General features: G+C 46.0%; 1 protein-coding gene across 1 annotated transcript in view; it reads right to left on the reverse strand.

Moving 5' to 3' along the window:
- The window catches only part of LOC108239385 (mitogen-activated protein kinase kinase kinase 11), a gene marked incomplete in the record, with an annotated part of 54,833 nt that overhangs the window by 16,507 nt on the left and 17,817 nt on the right, over window positions 1-20,509 (reverse strand). The window contains 4 exon segments of the mRNA XM_025007201.2: window positions 198-314; window positions 4,009-4,249; window positions 5,476-5,651; window positions 6,239-6,387. Of these exon segments, the coding sequence (XP_024862969.1) occupies window positions 198-314; window positions 4,009-4,249; window positions 5,476-5,651; window positions 6,239-6,387 (683 nt within the window).

The following is a 20,509-nucleotide window of genomic DNA, read 5'->3' on the forward strand; positions in this document are numbered from 1 at the left end:
GGGGTAGGGGGTGGGGGGGACAAAAGACGGGAGTGTTTAAGAGGACATGAAAGGAGGTGGGAGTTTGGAAACAGAAATGTGGTGCTGCAAACGTGCGCCATCGTTCGCTACAGTCCCCGCTGCAGCTCGTGGTCCTGAAGCAAACAGTCAACGTGTGTGTGTGTGTGTGTGTGCAAGACCGAAATCACTTCACTCACGTTGGATTGCACGAAACCGTGGGCCGAAGGAAGGCGAGGAGCCCGGACCCAAATCGGGAGAGTTCCTCCTCTTTTCCAGACCGGGGGACGCCTGGACTGTTATTTTATGGATGAAATCTGCAAAACACGCACACACACACACACACACACACACACACACACACACAAGACGATGTTAGACATTCCTATTGTTAGCTTAAAGGTAGCAACTCTTTATTTCTTTGTCTCCACAGAGCTCTGAAGGCCTACAACAACATCTGAATCATGAATACTTATTAGATCCAAAATGATCCATCCGCTTCCTTTCGTAGCGCACACCCCTGGTTGCTCTGCTTCCAGAGGTGGTTTGATTTTATAAAAGTATTGAACCAATCACATTTCAGCCAGTATTTGTTGCTGGGGTCAAAGAAACCTGCCCGGAGGCCTTCAGTCAGTTCCACAGGCCTCGTCGCATAAAATACGCATCAATCAACCAATCGGGTTTGGATTTAGCCGCACGGGAACATTAGCGTAGTCGCACTCTCTGATTGGACAGCCAGAGGTAGCAAAATGAGTCTGCGACGGCTTGAGGAGGCAAAGGAACAGATTTGGTGGCAGATTTCTTGTCCGAGCCGTTTTCCAAGAAAAGCTGGCCATCGCTGAGAAAAGGGCGGGAATCTCAGAAGCTCTGATCAGCTCTGACGGCGACAGGAAAGGACTTCCTGATGGAACTGAAGCGCGGGAGTTTCCTGAGCGGCACAGTAACTCAACTCTTCCTGAGGACAGAGAGTAAAATGTAGCTATTTCCCAAAAATAACCACGAAATAATATTAAAATTTCCTACGATTATTGTTAGAGTTAACTTTTGTTCCGATGTTTCTTCCTTGTTTCTGGCTACACAGGTTATCTACCCATGATGCAACAGTTCTTTAAACCTGATTTCTGCATAATAAGATCGTTTGAATCGCCGTAAAGTCGTTACTGAGGGCTGAGCCGATTCAAACGGAGTGCTGGGTGTGAAACGCACGGCCCACCGCTGCGTCTGTCTCTGTGAAACTTCACTTATTTCTTACTCATCGTGTTTATCTGAGAGCTAACAGTTTTATACTCAGCCTTCTGAGAACACCGGCGAATCCCAAGCTTCAGAGTCCAGTTTGCTCCATAAGGAGATCCTGAATCTGTAAGAGGATTAAACTGTTTGTGATCTAAAACTGTCATTAGCTACAACTGTGCTGAGGATGAATATATCAGGTATGAAAGGGACAGTTTAACAGTAAACAGCCTAAATCTGTAATTAACTCTGATTCTATCTTCAATCATTAATTAAATACAGTTAGTACTGTCATTCTGCGTGATGGTGGGCTCCCCCCCACCCTCAAAACTGTCCTCGTATCAAATTATTAATCATAAATTAGCTTCAAATTGAATCTAAATGATTTACGCTTGTTGCTGAATCGATACATTTGACTTTCAAACGAGCAGCTTTAACATCCACTGAACTAAAAGCCTAATTATTTGTAATGAGCGAACACGATTACAGAGCTTTTGTTTTGATTTGACGAAAAACAACACATATAATATATTATAAATCCATGTCATCCAGGCTTAAATCGCAGAGTCGTTCTGTAAGGTTTTAAATCATTTATTGGGTCTGCTGACTGAGATCCAGACGTCATCATTTCCAAGCTTCCGATGTTAAGAAACGGACAGTCAGCAACACCAGGATGATGCTTTAAGAAGACATTACCTGACACTAATACATGCCTTTGGATAATGAAGCTGAAATTAAAGAGCACTCAATACACTCATTTCCTCCTCTCAATTTGTTATTTGCGCTATCGTCTTTCTTAATTACCTCTCCTTAAAAAATTGCTTTGCACTGTGGATTTAATAATCTATCCGCTGAAATGACTCGTGTGGGAGCACAGCTGCTCAGGTTTTTCCCAGCAGCAGCGGGGCTCAACAAAGGGAGCGTCGGAAGCAGATTAAAACAATAAAAAAAAGGCACAATTTTATAAATGTTAACTTTGTCACGAAAGGGAAGCTGACTGTTAGCAGCTATAAGAAGCTAAGAACCATTAGCTTCTTATGGTGGAAAAGGTTATGAACAGTTAACATCTTACCTGTCGTAGATAGCTCTTTGACCAGACAGGATGACAGGAAGCAGAGGATCGACGAGCTAACGGCTAGTCCGGACGCAGCCGAGGCTAAGCTAGAAGTAAACGAAGCAATCTGAAAACAGCTGCAGTCTCCAACACACCGTACTGCCTCGTTTCATGGTTACTCACATGGAATTCTGCCATTATTCGCCTGCACAAACAGCGGCGGCAGCTAGCTGTAGAACTTCCAGCGCGTCCTGGAAAGCTGCCGCTACATTACATTAGGAAACCAGCAGCTGTGAAAAATGTTTAAAGATGGTGGAAATCCACCGTGGCCTTGTTTAAACTAGCTGTTAGCTTGTCGGTCCTGTCAGACCTCAAACTACTTCTCCACACAGATTTATGTACTCCAAAGCAACGATAAATAAATAAATCAGCTTTATTTCTTTCTTCATATCATTTAAACAGCTATTTAGAAAAGATAATTGTTCAGAACTCCACATTAAAATGTCCAAAACAGCCTTTTATCTTTACTGTTGAGCTACGCTAGCTAGCCGAGGCATTAGCTAACGTAGCATGTGTTTTGTTCAAGTGAAGCGTATTGACTCAAGTTTCTCGGTGGTTATAAAAAGGACAGCTGGGTAAAATGCAACTGTTCATAACTCAAAACACAAATTAAATCCTGTTAACATCAGTACTGAGGTGCTAAGCTAGCTAGCTAGCTAAGGTGTTAGCTTTAGTAGCATATGTTGTTCAGTACATTTCTCCGGTAAAGAAATGTACAGTTTCAAGTAATGTTACAGGTTTTCTTGCACCAAAAATGTGGAACTGTTCAATTTTCTCCACGCCACAGAAGCGCTGCTAAATCATTTGCCTTTTTGAACATTTAGCCACATTAAAATGATTTAAAAAATGCTGCTGCAGAGCCTCTATTAGTCACGACTGCCGTTTCCCTTTTCAGAACCTTTGAAGGGTTCTACAATAGATTTAAATTCCCAGCGTTTATTGTCTCACATTAGTCTTTCAGCGAGCACGGAAACCTGCGCTTTATCACATATGTTGTTTGCGTAAGCGACAAATAAATCCCACGTGTGAACAAGTAAATCCGCTTTGTTTACGTCTCGACAATAAAGCGCGCTGCAGAGGGTTCCTTTAGGGGATGAAGAGTAAGAGAGAGAGAGAGAGAGACAGGAGGAATGAGCAGATAATAATAGTGCTGGTAAGAGGAAGAGGGGGGGGGGTCAGATAGGGTAAGAATGAGAGTGGGGAACAGGAGGGGAAAGGACGGCTTCTCGAAAAAGAAAGCGGGAGAGCGAGAAAGTGAGCGCCGCCTCAGTATATCCATGGACAGGAAGCGTCGAGGCGTGGTTGGCTCGCTCTCCCCTCTCATCAACCCCCCCACCACCACCACCACCACCACATCACCGCCCTGCTGCTGCTGCTGCTGGGAAAGGCCTGACCACAACACACACACACGCTGACAAACGCACACAAACACACACACAGACAGCGCATTTACGCATGCTTGCTCAGCCCAAAATACACTCGGAGGAGCATTGAAAGTGCGGATGGGAACTGCTGCTGTGTGTGTGGGACTTTGTCAGAGCCCCAGCAGCTGGGGGGGAGCAGCAGCTCGGCGTGCTCCCTGCAGATCGCTGTTTACTCACACACTGAATGCTTTTACAAGAGTTACGGCTCAGTGACAGAGTGAAAACACACACACACACACACACCTTGGGGCATGCTGATCTTCTCGCCGTTCTTGCCCTTGAGCTTGTGCTTCTTGAAGGTGCCCTTCCTCTTCTTGACGTTGGGCTTCTCCTGGTTCTGGTTGAGGATGAGCAGGCTGAGCTCGCGCTCGAACACGTCCTGCTCCCACTGGGCCAGCTGCTGCTCGCGCTGCCGCAGGAACTCCTCGTGGGACTTCTGCTCCAGGGCGGCCCGCTTCAGCTCCTCCTCGCGGCACCGCAGCTCCTGGCGAAAGGAGGGCACGGAGGATCAGCTGAATGAATGAAAAATCCTAAAAACCACTCAATTTAAAAGAGCTAAACGAGTTGAAATCACCGCTTTCATCTTTATAGCATCAGGAGACGCCATGTTTGAGCTCAGTGCCAGTCCCAAGCCTCGCTCCTCGATTAGCTCAGTTTAGTAGCTCAGCACCTCGACGTCAGACGTTTACGAGGAAGCCAGAAACGGATCGTTTCAGGCCCGCTCTGGATGGTTTCTGCACCAAGAGCACGGCCGTTTGATCCGAACCAGGAGTAAAACACGCAAACGACTCCCTCGCTCTCTATTCTGCCGTCCCAGCGCTCGACATTAGTTCTTGGTATCTCATGGGCCCGATCCGAACTGAGCGTGGGCACGGAGAGCAGCGACGGGCTGCGGCTCATCGTATCTGACGGCACGTTACGGGCTGAGACTGGCAGACGCCGGCTGGGGACTCACTCGGTCTCACTCCCTCCTAAGTCCTGGAGACCAGTTGGACCACGTGTCCACCTGAATCACACCTGCTGCAGCTTTAGGACCCGATCTGCTGGAATGAAGACGGGCAGATCTGGACCAGTTTTCTAATTAATTCCTTATTTATCCTCGGTGCGGTCTGACCTGGACATGTGGGCCTGTACGCTTGGATTTCTTTGTTTTGTCTGTCATAAGCAGAGCTCCTGTGCAGGTGTGAAAACACACCTCTAGCCCTCTAGAACCATGACAAAAATAAAAGGCTTGAGACACAAGCCTGAACATAAACACGTTTCTTCAGATGAATATTTACATTACGGCTTCTAACTGATCCCAGGCCTGTTATAATGTGCTTAATGGGACTGTATTGTATTGTATGCAGCTGGACTTGGATCTGGATCTGTTTGGAACCGAATTAGGTTTTAAGATTTGGAGATGAGTTTTGTTGGGAAATGGCACCATGTAAACGCCACACAGAAACACCCCGGGTCCAACCCAAATATAAACTGAACAAAATCTCTATACTGACCAACTTTGCACATTTTCTGACAGTTATTTTACAAATCAGCCTTACTTTTTATTTAGGTTACAGGGGCCATCACCATAACTTGAATAACAGAAGGTTTGAGTTGTTTCGCTCTGATTTTACCTAACCGGGACACCGTCAGGAACACCGTCAGGAACACCCTCGGAGACGCCGCGTCCCCTACGTAACGAGGAGCAGGTCTCGGCCCGGCCCTTACTTTCTCCTTGGCGCGGAGCTCGTCGAACATGTCCTGGATCTCCAGCTTCCAGTCCTCCTGCAGCGAGTGGAAGGACTCCTGCGGCATCTCGTCCTTCACCTGCTGCTCCAGGGCGGTCAGCTGGGCCAGGATGGAGTCGAAGTTGGGCCTCCGGTGGGGGTCCTGGTCCCAGCACTCTGTCAGGGGGGAACACACAGCGGCACGACGCGAGTAAACTTTTAATTTGGTCTTGGAAACGGGAGCTAAACATCCGTCGGTGCAGCCCGTTAGCAGGAAGTGACTCGCTCGTTAGCCACGACGCTCACCCCAACAACTGGCGGCTCTGATTGGAAAGCCTTAAATCAGGCCAGACGACTCACTCGCATGGATGTTTCTCTGCTCGGTAAGATTTAATGAGTCTCCTGCAATGCCAGTAATTTTTATTTACACACGTTGCAGGCATTTGGCGCCGGCAGATTGTAGAGACAAGCTGATCCCTTTACTCGAAGTGTTCCGCTTAATTAGCTTGCTTTGGGGAGTTTTGCATAATTTGTTGCAAAAACTTTGGGCGTAATAAGCAGATCAAAAACCAATGCATTAATTAATTAATCCTCGGAGGTGGCCACCGGTGGTTTGGAGCATTTCTTTCTGCTTTTTAAATCCGACAAGCTGACAGAAAGGAGGGGACCCCGGCTCAGCAGAAATGGAGCAGACATTAAACACACGGCGGAAGGCGTTTGGCCGCTGTGCCCCGCGAGCCGAACAGACGGCGCCGAAATCCCACCTGACATGAGCTGTGCGAAGGGCTCCGGACACGTGGACGGGATGGGCAGGGTGAGCTTGTTGACGGCGACTCCGTAGGCGACGGCGAGCCCATCGATCCCCCTGTAGGGCGCCTCTCCTGTCAGCAGCTCCCACAGCAGGACGCCGTAACTGGAAACACACAAGCGAGACGTGAGACGGCGTCCAAAATCAGACACAAGGGTGCGTCCTGAAGCACGTCCGCGACCCAAACGACTCGACAGGAAATCTGAGCTGGTTTACGAAACAGAAGCTTTCCTCCAATCTGACTAAATTAATTACATTTCACTTTTAAAGCTTTCTTCTTCTTCGTCTTTCCGCTGCTCCCTTTTCAGGGGTTGCCTCCATCTAACTCTGTCCTCAATCCAACTACGTCCATGTCCTCACTAACTGCATCCATATAACACTTTAAAAACAGGAACAATAACTAGAAAACAAACAAAACTAACCTTTCACCCAAAGCTTTGACCAAAGACCGCATTAAATCTGCTCAGAGCTCGAGTCAGGAATGACTCTCAGCTACCACCACACCACATTTCAGCTCAATATCTGTAAAAATGGCTGACTTGTAGTCCTTTTTGCATTTGCTAAGGGTGATTAGTTGTGGCGGCCATCTTCAATTAGGTTGACTCCAAAGTTCATCAGCTGTAGATTTTCGTTTCTGAGTTTTATTCAAATCTGTCCAGTGGTTAATGAGATATTTTGCTAACATAACATAATCGCCCGCTTTTCATGGTGGGGGGACGCAATGATGTAGAGGTTGCTGTGTGCAGCTAAATGACTGTTTCTGAGCTGACAGTGAGTCCTTACTGTCCTCACAGAGAGTTCTTTATTTCTGCTTCTCTGTAAATCCGTCTTTACAACCACTTCAGGTTGTTTTTACTCGACAGGATACGGGGCGACTCTATTGTTGGCTCTACTCTCTACTCTCTACTTCATTTTCTAAAAAAAAAAAAAACAAATGTGATTTTCTGAAACGGTTGCTCAAACAGGAGGAGTGCTTTGATTTTTAATAAAAGGCTGAACACAGGTGCAGTTGAAGCTCTCACTCTGTAGAAATGCGCACTATTTGCCATATTTTGCGCCGACCGCAGAGCAGCTCGTCAGTAACGGCGCGTCAAGCAAAAACGCCCTCCTCTCTAAGACTTCTGGTGCAGCAGGAAGTTCTGTGGCCCGTCAGACGCAACAAGTTAAACAGGAAGTGCGGCTGGAGGTTTAATGTCGATCGGGTTCCTGCGACTCTACACATCGGTCGGTTTTCCACTAAACGCCAGCGTGAAGAACGGAGAGAAACAGGAGCTGCGTGAGGTGTTCAGCTCACACAGAAATCACACTTCAGGACCTGCTTAGAGCAAAAGACACGAAAAAGACAGGAAACGCAGGAAAGAAATAACAAAAGGAAATGGCAAAACAATAAAAAAGAGATGTGACTGCGTGGCATATCAAACGGTTGAAGGAAAACACAAATTCCAACATGGAAACCAACTCCAGCAGGAGAACTACAACCAAACACTACTGTGCTGCTCTGGTCTGGCTTTGTTCTGGATCAGTGGTGTCCAATCCTGGTCCTGGAGGGCCACCATCCTGCATGTTTTCCTTGTTTCTCTGCTCCAACACACCTGATTTGAATCAATGGGTGATTAACAGGCTTCTGCAGAACAAGAAGAGGTGATTTAACCTCTGAATCAGGTGTGTTGGAGCAGAGAAACAAGGAAAACATGCAGGATGGTGGCCCTCCAGGACCAGGATTGGACACCACTGTTCTAGATGATGAAGAGTAAAAAAACCACCCTGAGCTGCTGTCCCAAATAGAGGACAGGTCCCCTGTCCCCGTCCCAACAGGAGGTCCTCCTTCAGACGTCTGGGATCATCACTGCCTTAGTTAAGGACTCACGTCCTGAACAGGTTTGGGCATCAAGTCTCGAGAATTGATTGGAACCAGGACCAACGTTCCAATTCTCCCAGAATCGTTCAGATACGGTTTTTATGTTTCAACCCGTGGTTTCGACACTCAGAAGAAGTGTGCGCAACCATGGACAGTGTCACACGTCCCAGTCACACGACCAATTTAAATCGCTCTTACAGGAGAGATCCACCCTCTCTGAGACTCTGGTTCAATTTGTGTCGACAGTCCAGACTTCAAGCTTCACACCAGTTTTTAAATCGTGTCGATAGGCCAAAGAAAACCAGAGTTATGAGAAATAATTCACGCCACGTCTTTTTCTGAAAATCATCGTCACATTTGAAGCGTTGGAGCGAGAGGCAGCGGCCAAGACGGAGAGTCTCAGAGAGGAAACTCCCCCATCCTCCGTCCGATCTCACCCCCAACCCCGCCGAACGATAAAACACCCCCCCGCTCTCCAATCTGACGGAGGCCCGAAGTGATCTGTCCAGCGACAAAAAATCTACAGGAAGAAGAAGAAAATGGCGCAAAAGTTGAAGGAAGTTCGGCGGCGCCAAAAAAACGCAAGCAGGCGAGTGAGATGTGAGATTTATGATATTTAACATGTTGGGATGTTATAGTTAGGGTGTAGTTTGGTGTGTTTAGGGTTAAGTTTAGTCAGTTTTAGTGTGTTTGAGTCAAACTAATGAACGTGGAGCTCCAGCTTCTGTTTCAGGTGGACCCAGAGATGGTGGCCTCAGCCTGGGACCACTGCAGTCAGAATCAGGTATGGAAAACTATAAAATATGTTTTATACCAAACCTGAGGCAGCTAACAAGTTATGCTCGATGTAAAACGGTGGCTCAACTCATTACTCATTAGCCCAGGGATTTTTGTTTTACAGACAATCGACCTGAAATCGCTAACGTTAGTCGGGCAGTTGGCCAGTTTCCACGATGTGCTGCTGCGTTCACCACACCAAGGGTGGAACAAACTGAAGAGGGCCACAGAAAGGTTCCAGCATATATTGTCTCGTAAAAGAATCTGATTGGAGAACGGTTAGGAACCAGAATGGAAACCAGGAAGTGGAAAATCGTTCAAATTCAAGCGATGGCCAACTCTACAAAACGACCGTCCGCGGGGCTCGGACGCTTAATGGAACGCTCACCGATCACAAAAACACACGCAGGGAGCTCTGGGCACACACAGCCTCGTGTCCCGAGAAGACGAACCGTGACGCCGGACTTCTGGGTCAATTAGCCCCCCGCCCCGCCCCGACTGAATGCACCGCCGAGCCTCACTTAGCGGAGAGCCCAGACTGGATTCTCTTTCTTGTTGGTTTTTTTTTTTAGGTCTTTAATTACAACTTCCACACGCTGTGACTGTGCAGAAACGCAGCTTGTCAACTCGCCCCGAGGCAATCGTCGTCTCCGCTTGGCGGCTTTGGAGACGAACGGCGTTGAGCGGATGAGAAAGAACACGAAAACAACCTTCATTTTCAGAAGGAAGGAAAGAAAGAGCTGCCCACTCTCCTAACGGCTGTGACGCCGTGAATGTTGGGAGAACAAAGAGACGGCACCGAGGCCCGTTAAAGGGGTGACAAACGGCACCTTTAAGAATTAAAACTCTTTAAATCAGTAGAAAACTCAATCAGCAGCGAGCGCTGAAGCTGAGCGCTTGCTGAAGTTTTAAATATGTGGGAACAATAAGGACCACAAGGAAACAACACCGCACCACATAACTGCAGTAACGCGAGGAAAAGGATTCCTGTTTCCTCCTTATTGTCGACTTTTAAAAATAAAACATTTGCTTGTTTTATTTCTAATTTCAATCTATAAACTGCACCTAAAGACCGTCCTGACTCCCAACAAATCACACACTGCTCGGAGGCGCTTTTACAGAGCCACAAACCATAATCAGAGGATTCTTCTCCTTCTGTGTAGATGTGGCTAAACACACACACACACACACACTCTGAAGTATTCCCAGATAAAGGGCCTGTGGTCAGGTCTGCTGTGAGGCCTTTACTGGAGACAATGGGTCAGTGTGCACAACACACGGCTCGCAACAAAGCACAGAGCAGCTCTTTGAAGCGGCGCCGTCACGTGGTCCCCGCGGCCTCGCTGCAGTCCATCAAAGTGTCCCGCCAACAACCACTCCTACCTTTCACTATCCTGGACTGAAATCCAATCTCAAATAATTGACGTTTCGTGAACGTTGTTTAGTCAAACACATCCACGCAACATTGTGGGGAACCGTTTTTTTTTTTTTACCGTACCTAAAAGTTTAAACTGTTTTAGCGTTTTAGTCAATAATTTCCGAAGTGGGTGATTTGTTCCGTCCTGGGTTCATGACAAGCGCTATTGTCCTGTTGTGTACTAGTGGAAATGGAAGAAGAAGCCTTTTTTGAACACAAAGGAATGCCAGAAGACTTCGCGGAGTAATGGATATACGACCATGCCAGTATGAACCTGAACCAATGGCTGGATTTCTCATCAGATTAAAACCTCTCAGGTTCAGATTCTGATGATCACAAGGACCGTCATGGCCGACAAAACAACATGCATAATGACCGAGTTGGGAACATAGAATAGTGAGCATCGATTACTTCCAGATCGTTGTCATGACATCAGTACGCAACACTGAAAATCAACATGAAGATGACAGGAGAGAGTTTAAGTTGCTAACTTGAAGCTAACCTGATGCTAACCGGATGCTAACTCGTAAACAACGTGAGTGGGCTTCAGAGTAAGCTGATCAACAACAGGGTCAGACTGTGACATTTGTTTAATCACACATGGAGTGATTATATTTTTTCATCAATAACAAACGGCTCTGAATCCTGTGAGCAGCTCAGACCTTTTAACTTACAACGTCACATTTCCTGTTTCCCGTCTCCTTCTCTGTGGAGATGTCCTCCTTTCCATTTGCCTTCCTTTTAAAATCAGAATTCGTAAAAGGTCCTGTTTTTTGGCGTGAAGCCGCATTAACGAGGGTCGGAGCGGTGCTCCTCTTTTAAGTGGTCCGAACCAGAGTTCTGATAGTAATTCCCACATTCGAGTTTATGGATCCAAATCTGAGGAAAGTTTTTGTCTTTCAGGAAGCCAAAACAATAAAACTCCAGTGGTATTTTCTGGCTGGTTCGAACAATAAATTCCAACGAAAGTTTTTGTGAAAGTTTTACAACAACCATATTTGATGCTTTTCTTTCAACTGATGTTGGCTTCAAAACATGTTTCGGTTCAGCTTTAAAAGCTTTTAACGTTCCTTGAAGGAACGCACATCACCCGCCGCCTTCCATGCCAGGAGTTTTAGCCCTGAACGAAGGTCAGGGCATTCAGAGGATGTGTTGTCTATGACTGTCAGCTACTGGGTGCTTTCTCTTCTCTGCCGGCTGCCGTGACTATCTGTTACTGATCGACACCCAGCTGGCTCTTTCTGACCAGTCCTTCAGGAAATATTTTGGTAACAGACAGACACGCAAAACACAAGGGGGAGGAGCTAAAAACCTCACTGCTTCGCCTTTTTTTCTTTTCAGCGGACGGCAATAATTACGGCGCAGAAACTGCTGGACAGAAGGAATGAGCAACTAGAGAGAGAGCAATAAATCAGCTGACTGATTTTAATCTGCTGATATTTTAAAAAGTCAGCAATCAGCCACGTCTGAGCATCCTTCACTAATCATGAAGATGCAGCACCAGCTGCTACAACCAGCTTACTGTGGCCGGATGTAGAATAAATATATTAGTACAGCTGTTTTAGTAGGAATGCTTGTTTATATTTTAGGTGTCCATGTTCTTATAAGGGTTGTTAAATGTACATTTATTTCTGTTAACAATTATTGGTATATTTTGCTAAATTAAAAACACATATTGGACAAAAACAAAATCAGCCATCGGCTGCCTTGATTTCTAAAAATCGGTCTCAGTATCGGCCAGAGAGACTCAGTCCCCCTCTCTGTGCAACAACACAACTCTGAAACTAAAGTTTAAAAAGGACCTTAAAGCCTCGTCTGTTTTTATTTGTTAATTTTATATTTGTTTTTCTTCTCCATCCGCACATTCTAACAGAAAAACTGGGCCAGTCGCCATCTACGTTACCAGCTAATCCAACTCCAGAGAAAGAACTCTTGGATAAACGGTTCACCTCCAGTTTCTTAGTTTTATAATCCGATTTAGAATTTCCTTATTTCAGCACACAGCTCCAGCTGGACAGAATGAAGGCAGAAAGATGTAATAAAAAGTCTCCAGATTCCTAATCTGGGTTTCTGGGACACAAAATGGCCGCTGCTGCGTCATCGCTCCTTGAAAACCCCTGCGTCTGTTCCTGGAGTCCACGGCGTGTTTGTTAACCTCTTCATCCTTCGTGCTGTGCGCCTGTTTGTGTGGAGCAGGTGGTCCCAGATAATAGAGTTCTCTTCAATGTTTAAAGTCAGGGTTTTTTTTTCATTTTAGATCGTTTCAAACGACATTTTCTTACATCATTTATAAAAGTGGTAACAAGTTTCAAAGAAACTTTACTGAATCACAAACTGTAAATAAACTCAGGCTACATCATTGGTTTGTTCTGTCAGTTGGATTTCATTTCTGAATCCTCCATCCCTGCGTTTCAGACCTGAAACAGATTCTAAAATAAAAAAAAAAACAACAACGCAGAAGCGGTCAACCTTTCACCACTTCGTAATGTTGCCGTTTCTTATGACAACTGAAGGACTTTCTGGCACGGAGGATATTAAGCAATGAGGACTCACAGGTGGTTTTAGTGTGTGTGTGTGTGTGTGTGTGTGTGTGTGTGGCAGGTGGAAAAAAAAAAGACAAAAATGTTACTGGAGAAGCCATAGTTTGCATTAAACCAAACAGTTCCATCACTTTAAAACTTCGACTGACTCACAAAATTGATTGAAGGATGTCGTTTTAAGACTAAAACGACCCGAATTTTAGGCAATAAATTTAAAAAAAAAATGTAAAAATCTTAATGTAGATTGGGCTAAGGTTGTTAAATTAAGACCCTGCTTACACGACATCTCTGGAAAAGTTGTTTTCTTGCTGATTGAAAAAAATGGACACAGCTGTGCTGAACCTGCTGTAGTTTCCAGGGTTGCCAGATAGAAAATGATGAACTATCGTACTGTCGCTTTAAATGATTGTATTTTGACCCAAACTATCACATGTCCAGAGTGAGGTGTGCTTTCTGGAGGGGGGAGGTTGTAAGATTAGCTGTGTGCTGTGATTGGTGAACATGTGCACAGAAATGGAGGGGGACTTGACTCTGAAACTATGTTATAAAAAAGGGAATTATCGTATATCTGGCAACACTGACACCAGGCTGTCAACGAGGCACACAGTCTCCTCTGTCCGCCATTATTACTGTTGATGATCTGCTCGTGCAGAACAGCTACTGACCGCAGGCCTCTGCGGTGCACGTGTGTGATTTCCCACAATGTGGGTTCCCTTGAAACGCAAACGTGAGGGTTTGAAAAGTTCCACACTGAGACCTGGGTTCAAAAAGTTTCAGTGTCAGAGAATCTGGTCGCTGTTGTCGTGTGAACGAACGTCTGAACAGCAGCAGAAACGCTACAGTTTCACCGAAAAACAGCTCAGTGTAAAACCTTTCTAAGGCCCTGTTCACACATGGCCGTTCTCCTGGAAATGTTAAAGATTTTCCGATGTCGAGTGGAGAAAAGTTCCACGTTTACACGGTGATCGCAGAACCTGCTGTAGTTCCCGGACACCAGTCTCTCCATAATGTAAACGGTTACAGCTCCGCGTAAACAGCCCCTTGACATTTCTGTTGCTGTTCGTTGACACACTGGGGAGGCTGGTGTCAGCGCGCATGCGGCTGCAAGCGCCAACTAGTGGCCTGGCGTGGAAACTACAGCGGGTTCAACGAGCACCGTGTAAATGTGGAACTTTTTCTCCAGTCAGCATCTGCAAATCTTTAACGTTTCAAGGTGATCAGGGTCATGTAAACAAGGCCAAAGTGCTTATTTTGTGGTCAGAAGTGGTGATGTGCTGCAGGGGTTGTACTCTAGACCTAATTCCCTTCATCTGAGGGATCTTTATCATGCTGTCATCCCAAAATGATGTGGACAGATTTTGTCTGTCGTTAAAGTATGACTGTATAATACAAGTACGTATGTCCTGGTGATTTTAATCTAAAGAGAAATGTCTGTTTCTGTTTCTTTATTACANCACTCACACACACACACACACGCTCCCTCCCTTACTGGGATGAGAGCGAAACGTTTGGACGAAGCTGGAGGAGCGCGGGGGCCTCAGACCGCTGGGAGGACCGGGACAAGAAAAGGGGAATGGAAAGTTCAAAAAAAAAAAGGAAAAGAAAGAAACATATTTCCACAAATGTGAACCAAAACTTTCTGCCGTCTGAAGAAGACAAAAAGAGCCTGAACCTCATCTGGTTTCTGCCAGAGTCCGTTCATCGAGCCCCGACTCCATCGGGCGGAAGATTCAAGGTTTTTTTTTTTGTTTTTTTTTTTACAAGGACGATATTTTTTGCTTCTCTTTCTTAGGAGCTTTAACCTGAAAAGGCGATTTAGATCCAAACCCAAACACGACGTATTAGCACCAATTAGCAACGATTTCAGAGAAAATGGCATTTTATTATGATAAAATAAAGCACAAATGTCAACATATTTGTTTGAAGCCGGTGAGTATGTGTGAAGACCAAATATCAGATTTTCCTCACTACAGGGCGGACTGGATTATAAACCTCACTGTCAATAAATGGTCCATTTTCTAACTGTTGTCATCTATAAGGAGCATTAAGTGAAACAAAACAGGTGATGATTAAAATAACTTCTTAAAGGCTCTGAATTCCAAACATGGACTCTGGTGTCATTTTGCAATCTGACACGTTTCTTCTTCTAATCCAAATAAAAGACGTGAGAATTCAACAAATGATGAAGGAATGTATTGATGAATTGCTTAATTCTGCGGGGGGTGTTTACTGACAGTAATGTTAGTGTGAAATGTATTTCTACAGCTCAGTAAACACAGCTTAGTTTAGTTAAACAACGTGCTTAAAGACAATAAGAAAAATGCTGGAAATGATTAGAAAATACTAAAAAACTGATTTTAAAGGATGTCTTGAATCCCTGAAAATAACCCGACGTCACACCACGAGATGTTTTTGTTTAACGAAGGCCTCTCGGCGCCGACGTCGAACCTGAGCTCAACGGCCATTCTTCTGTTGGCTGATGTTGGTTAGCTGTGGCGGCCATTTTGAATTGGGTTGGCTCCAAAAGTTAATCAGCTCAAGACGTACATCTAACGATTACTTCCAGAGGGTTTCAATAAATTCTGTCCAGTGGTGCATGAGATATTTTGCTAACAGAGAAACTGGGTTTTACTCCAACGGTTGATGCTAAAGTTTTAAGCAAGGATCTCGTGCCATGAGGAGCACTTGAAGTATGTGGTGGGAATCACTCTCAAATACTACCACATCAAGTTTTAGAACAATAGATGCAAATTTAACCAAAATATAGCTATTTTTGTGATTTGTTAGGTCAGCTAGCTGTGGCAGCCATCTTGAATTATGTTGTCTCCAAACGGTAATGAGGTGTAGAGGTACATCCATTGACTGTTTCCTGAAAGTTTCATTAAACTCTGTGCAGTGCTTCATGAAATATTTTGCTAACAGACAAACAGAGTTGAGTTGATGAGTGAACTCGACTTGTTAGCTGTTGTATACCACGCCATGACTGCCGGACCACTCTGAGCCGGTTTCTATGGAAACGCAAAACGTGGAGGAAAAAAAAAGTCTAAGGACCATACGTCTCTGTCCTCCGCCGTCCTGACAGACTCAGGGAGGAAGAACAAAAGTTGTTGTTGCTCCCACTTTATCCAGAGACACTGTCCAGCTCTCCCTCTGTCCCCTGTGTCCTCTCTGTCCCCTGTGTCCTCTCTGTCCCTTGTGGCCCCTCTGTCCCCTGTGTCCTCTCTGTCCCCTGTGTCCTCTCTGTCCCTTGTGGCCCCTCTGTCCCCTGTGTCCTCTCTGTCCCCTGTGGCCCCTCTGTCCTCTCTGTCCCCTGTGTCCTCTCTGTCCCCTGTGTCCTCTCTGTCCCCTGTGGCCCCTCTGTCCCCTCTGTTCTCTCTGTCCCCTGTGGCTCCTCTGTCCTCTCTGTCCCCTGTGGCCCCTCTGTCCCCTGTGTCCTCTCTGTCCCCTGTGGCCCCTCTGTCCTTTCTGTCCCCTCTGTCCTCTCTGTCCCCTCTGTCCTCTCTGTCCCCTATGTCCTCTCTGTCCCCTCTGTTCTCTGTCCCCTGTGGCCCCTCTGTCCTTTCTGTCCCCTCTGTCCTCTCTGTCCCCTATGTCTTCTCTGTCCCCTCTGTCCTTTCTGTCCCCTCTGTCCTCTCTGTCCCCTCTGTCCTCTTTGTCCCCTCTGTCCCCGCCCTCCCCGTTAAGAGACATTTTCTTCAGCAGGATGGAAGGTACGGTATAAAAAGTGTAAATAAACAAACAAACAAACAAACAAAAAAAAACAAAATCACAGGACAGGTGCCGCCATGTTGTAGTTTTCTTTCACCAACGCGAGCCAATAGAACTACATGGCCCAGAAGCCAGCAGTGCTTCCTGAACAGACGGGGGTCAAACACCAGCGCAGGTCAGAAACTGATCTGGGGAAAAACTAAACCCGAAGGATCGATGTCTCTGGAAAAATCACAAACATTCCTGACGTTGACGACGGTGCTGAAACGTTCCGAAGAGCGGGAGAGTGGACCGACACGATATCTGCACTATCTCAGGTGAGGCCGTCCTGCACGCTGCTTCCTGTTGACTTTCAGCAGTTTCAATCCCACAGCTGAAACTTTCTGTTCTGTTTGGGTTCATTCAGCTCAGCTAACGCAGACATGTGTGACCCCTGGACTGTTTTCTTTCTGTCCGGTTTTTACTGAAGTGACCTCCGAGGAGCAGCTGATGCTCCACCGCAGGCCGAGTGTTGTTTAGGTTTTGTAGCATTTAGTGAGGGTTTGTTTCTGTTTGGATTAAGACAATAAAAGCCTTCCTATTTTACCACCGATGAACCGTTCCTGCTGTGATTAAACTACAGAACTACAGAGGGACCTGAGAGGGAGAACGGGGAGAAGATCAAGTCGGGATCCGTGTATTTCCTGAAGACCAAGTGAAGGAACAGAAGTGGGAGTGGTACGGGAGTGGAGCGGGGGAAATCCCCTCCCGTCTCCTCACCTGAGTGAAAAAAAAAAACTAAACTAAATTTTCCATCAGTTTTGGACTTTTCGCCGCACAAAGATGATTTTGGCGTCTCTCTCTCTGGGACATCCGGCGCTGCGCCTCGCGGCCCGGGGGCAGGGAGTTTGACGTCACAGAGGAATGCATCACAAGAGGTTGTGTGTTGTCTGCCGGGGAGCGGGACTTGGCTCTTTCACAACCCATCTGTGGGCCAAATAACACGCAGCAAGCCGGCCAGCCGCACGGGCCGAACACTAACGCAGCCTGCTAATGGATTTAGATAGAAAAAGGGTGTTTTCAGATTGATTTTTGCCTTTTAAACTGAAAACCAAATAAAGGTCCAGCGTTCCTTTAAGGAGTGCATATCGCCCGTCGCTTCTTACGCTCGAGTCTTCCACTGAGATCATTTTATGATGACTTACAGCCGTTCTGGTCAAACAGCTTGTGTGAAACTGCGAGGTCTCGCGACAGCTGCCAATGCTCAAAGTAGAAGTTGAGGGTCAGTCTCGGCTACTAGCACACCAAAGTTTAGCTCAATATCTGTATAATTACCTGACTTATAGTCATTTTTGAGTTCGATGATGTTGATTAGCTGTGGCGGCCATCTTGACTTGGGGTGACTCCAAAAGGTAATCAGTTGTAGATGTACAACCAATGATTACTTGGTGGGAGTTTAATTCAGATCCATCCAGTGGTTCATGAGATATTTTGCTAACAGACGGACACAATTGACTCCAACAGTTATTGGGCAAGTTCAAGCAATTCTCACACAATCAGAGCACGTGTTGTGGATGACTCCCAGCTACTACCACACCAAAGGTTAGCTCAGTATCTTTAAACCTGACTAAGTTAAAACCATATTTGTGTTGTCTAAAGTCGATTAGCTGTGGCGGCCATCTTAAATTAGAGCGACACCAAAAGGTAATCAGTTGTAGATGTACAACCAATGATTACTTGGTGGGAGTTTCATTCAAATCCGTCCAGCGGTCGATGAGATATTTTGCTAACAGACGGACACCGGCATCATGCCTTCTCTGGCAGCAGACCATGACATGGCAGAAACCTGCCGCTGGAGGAAAACAGCGGCAGAAAATCGAGTCGAGTCAGGGTTTTTTTTTTTTGCTGAGTCATTGTGTGGAGTCTTTCCTGTTACAGGTCCTGATCCCAGGCTCCGCCTCTTTTACCCCGCTGCCGCTCAGCGCCTGGTAAACTGGTGGAAACAGGTCAGGGGTCAGTCACCCCTACTTCCACACACACACACACACACACACACACACTTCCAGGAAGTGACACAGATACACACCAATCAGCCTCCAGGAGCTTTTATCTGCTTAGTGTGCACAATAAGAGCTATTTTAGTCAACGGGCTGGGTTCATGTGGGTTCAGACGGTGGAACAGAGAGGTGTGTGTGTGTGTGTGTGTGTGTGTGTGTGTGTGTGTGTGTGTGAGAGAGAGACTGACATCAGGAACCATCCGAGACACACATGGGTAACAAACAGACAAAACAATGTCCCTATCAGGTCAGGTCAGGTCATTTTTTTTCTTTCTTTTAGGTTCGGCGTGTTGTTAAGAGCTCACAGTCAGACCAACAACCACCATTTGTTTGTTTGTTTGTTTGTTTGTTGGTCTGTCTTCACACACACAGAACCTCAGGCTCTGTTAGAGAGCTGCTGCCTTCCTTCACTCTGCTAACCAGCCCATCAGACATTATCACCCGCCGAGGCAACTGTGTGTGTTTGTCTGTTAGCAAAATATCTGTGTGTGTGTGTGTGTGTGTGTGTCACCCGTCATACTGTTGTTCTCCTGTTCTCCGTTGTTGTTGGGTTTTTTTCTGTACCTTTATAAAATCTAACTACTTCTGTGTTCTTTCGACTATTTCAGAACTTCATGTATGCTAAAGTTCAGCTCGTTCAGAGGCGGCTCGGTCTGAAGCAGCTTCGACGCTTTTCAGATCGTTTACATTTATTTACAAAGATTTTCCTCTGATTCCTTCAAACACATTGTTCCGTTTGCTTCAGATTACTTTACTCCTGTCTGCTTCGGCTACTTTTAGCTTTAGCCACCATTCTGCTACTTTTACCTAGCCTTGTCCTGTTTTCTTTTGGCTTCTAGCTAGTCTTTGGGCAAGCTTATCTTTTTGCTACTTTTAGCTTCTAGCTAGCTGTTTGCTGCTTTTAGCTTGCTTGTTGCTATATTCAGCTCTTAGCTAGCCTTCTGCTACTTTTAGCATTTTTTTTAAGCATTTGGCATCTTTTAGCTAGTCTTTAGCCACTTTTATCCCTTATCTGGTTGTTGTTGTTTAGCTGGTGTTTTGCTAATGTTCTGCTTCCCTTAGCTCCCGAAATGTCAGCACATTTCAGCCGCCGTTCAGAACACAGACTCTCACCAGGTTCTTCTTTTACTTCGGTGTGGGACGTTAGCTTTTTTTTTGGTTTCTAATTCTAAAAACGACCTCCTTTAAACAAACAAACAAAGCTAAACTAGAAGGTGTTGTGTATAAGCCGTCATGCCCTGCTGCAGTCAGAGGGCAATGATGCGCTGGTTTTCAGGTTAAACAAGTTAGTTATTAATAAACCAGTTCAAAGTAGTACAAATACTGTAGTACTTCGGCTTACGTAACCCTGTGGGTCATGCTGGTTGTGACACTGGTGCCTAGTCTTAAAAAGTGCCCAGGCCTGATTGGGCTGAGGTCCCCCGTCTCACACACACACACACGTCTGTCTCCCTATCTTTGCGGGGACTTTCCATTGACTTCCATACATTTCTACAGCCTAACCCTAACCCTGACCCTAACCCTGACCCTGACCCTAACCCTGACCCCACCCCTAACCCTAACCCTAACCCTGACCCTGACCCTGACCCTAACCCTAACCATTACCAGTACAGACCTAATCCTAAACCAAACCTAAACTCAATTCACACCTTAGTCCTAAACCCCTAACCCAAAAACATCATTTCTCCTCATTGGGACCTTGTAGGTCCCCACAATTGTCCCCACAGTGTAGCAAATACAAGTACACACACACATACACACACACACACACACACACACGCGTACTGTACAGAAGCCTTGGACAGGTATCAGTCCTGAGTAAACACGGTGCATGTGGCCTACCTGTCCCCTCAGCCTGTTTTTTTTCGCATGCAGCCCCCCCCCCGCCCGC

The sequence above is a fragment of the Kryptolebias marmoratus genome, linkage group LG7 (assembly GCF_001649575.2).
Source record: "Kryptolebias marmoratus isolate JLee-2015 linkage group LG7, ASM164957v2, whole genome shotgun sequence".
Taxonomy (NCBI): Eukaryota; Metazoa; Chordata; class Actinopteri; order Cyprinodontiformes; family Rivulidae; genus Kryptolebias; species Kryptolebias marmoratus.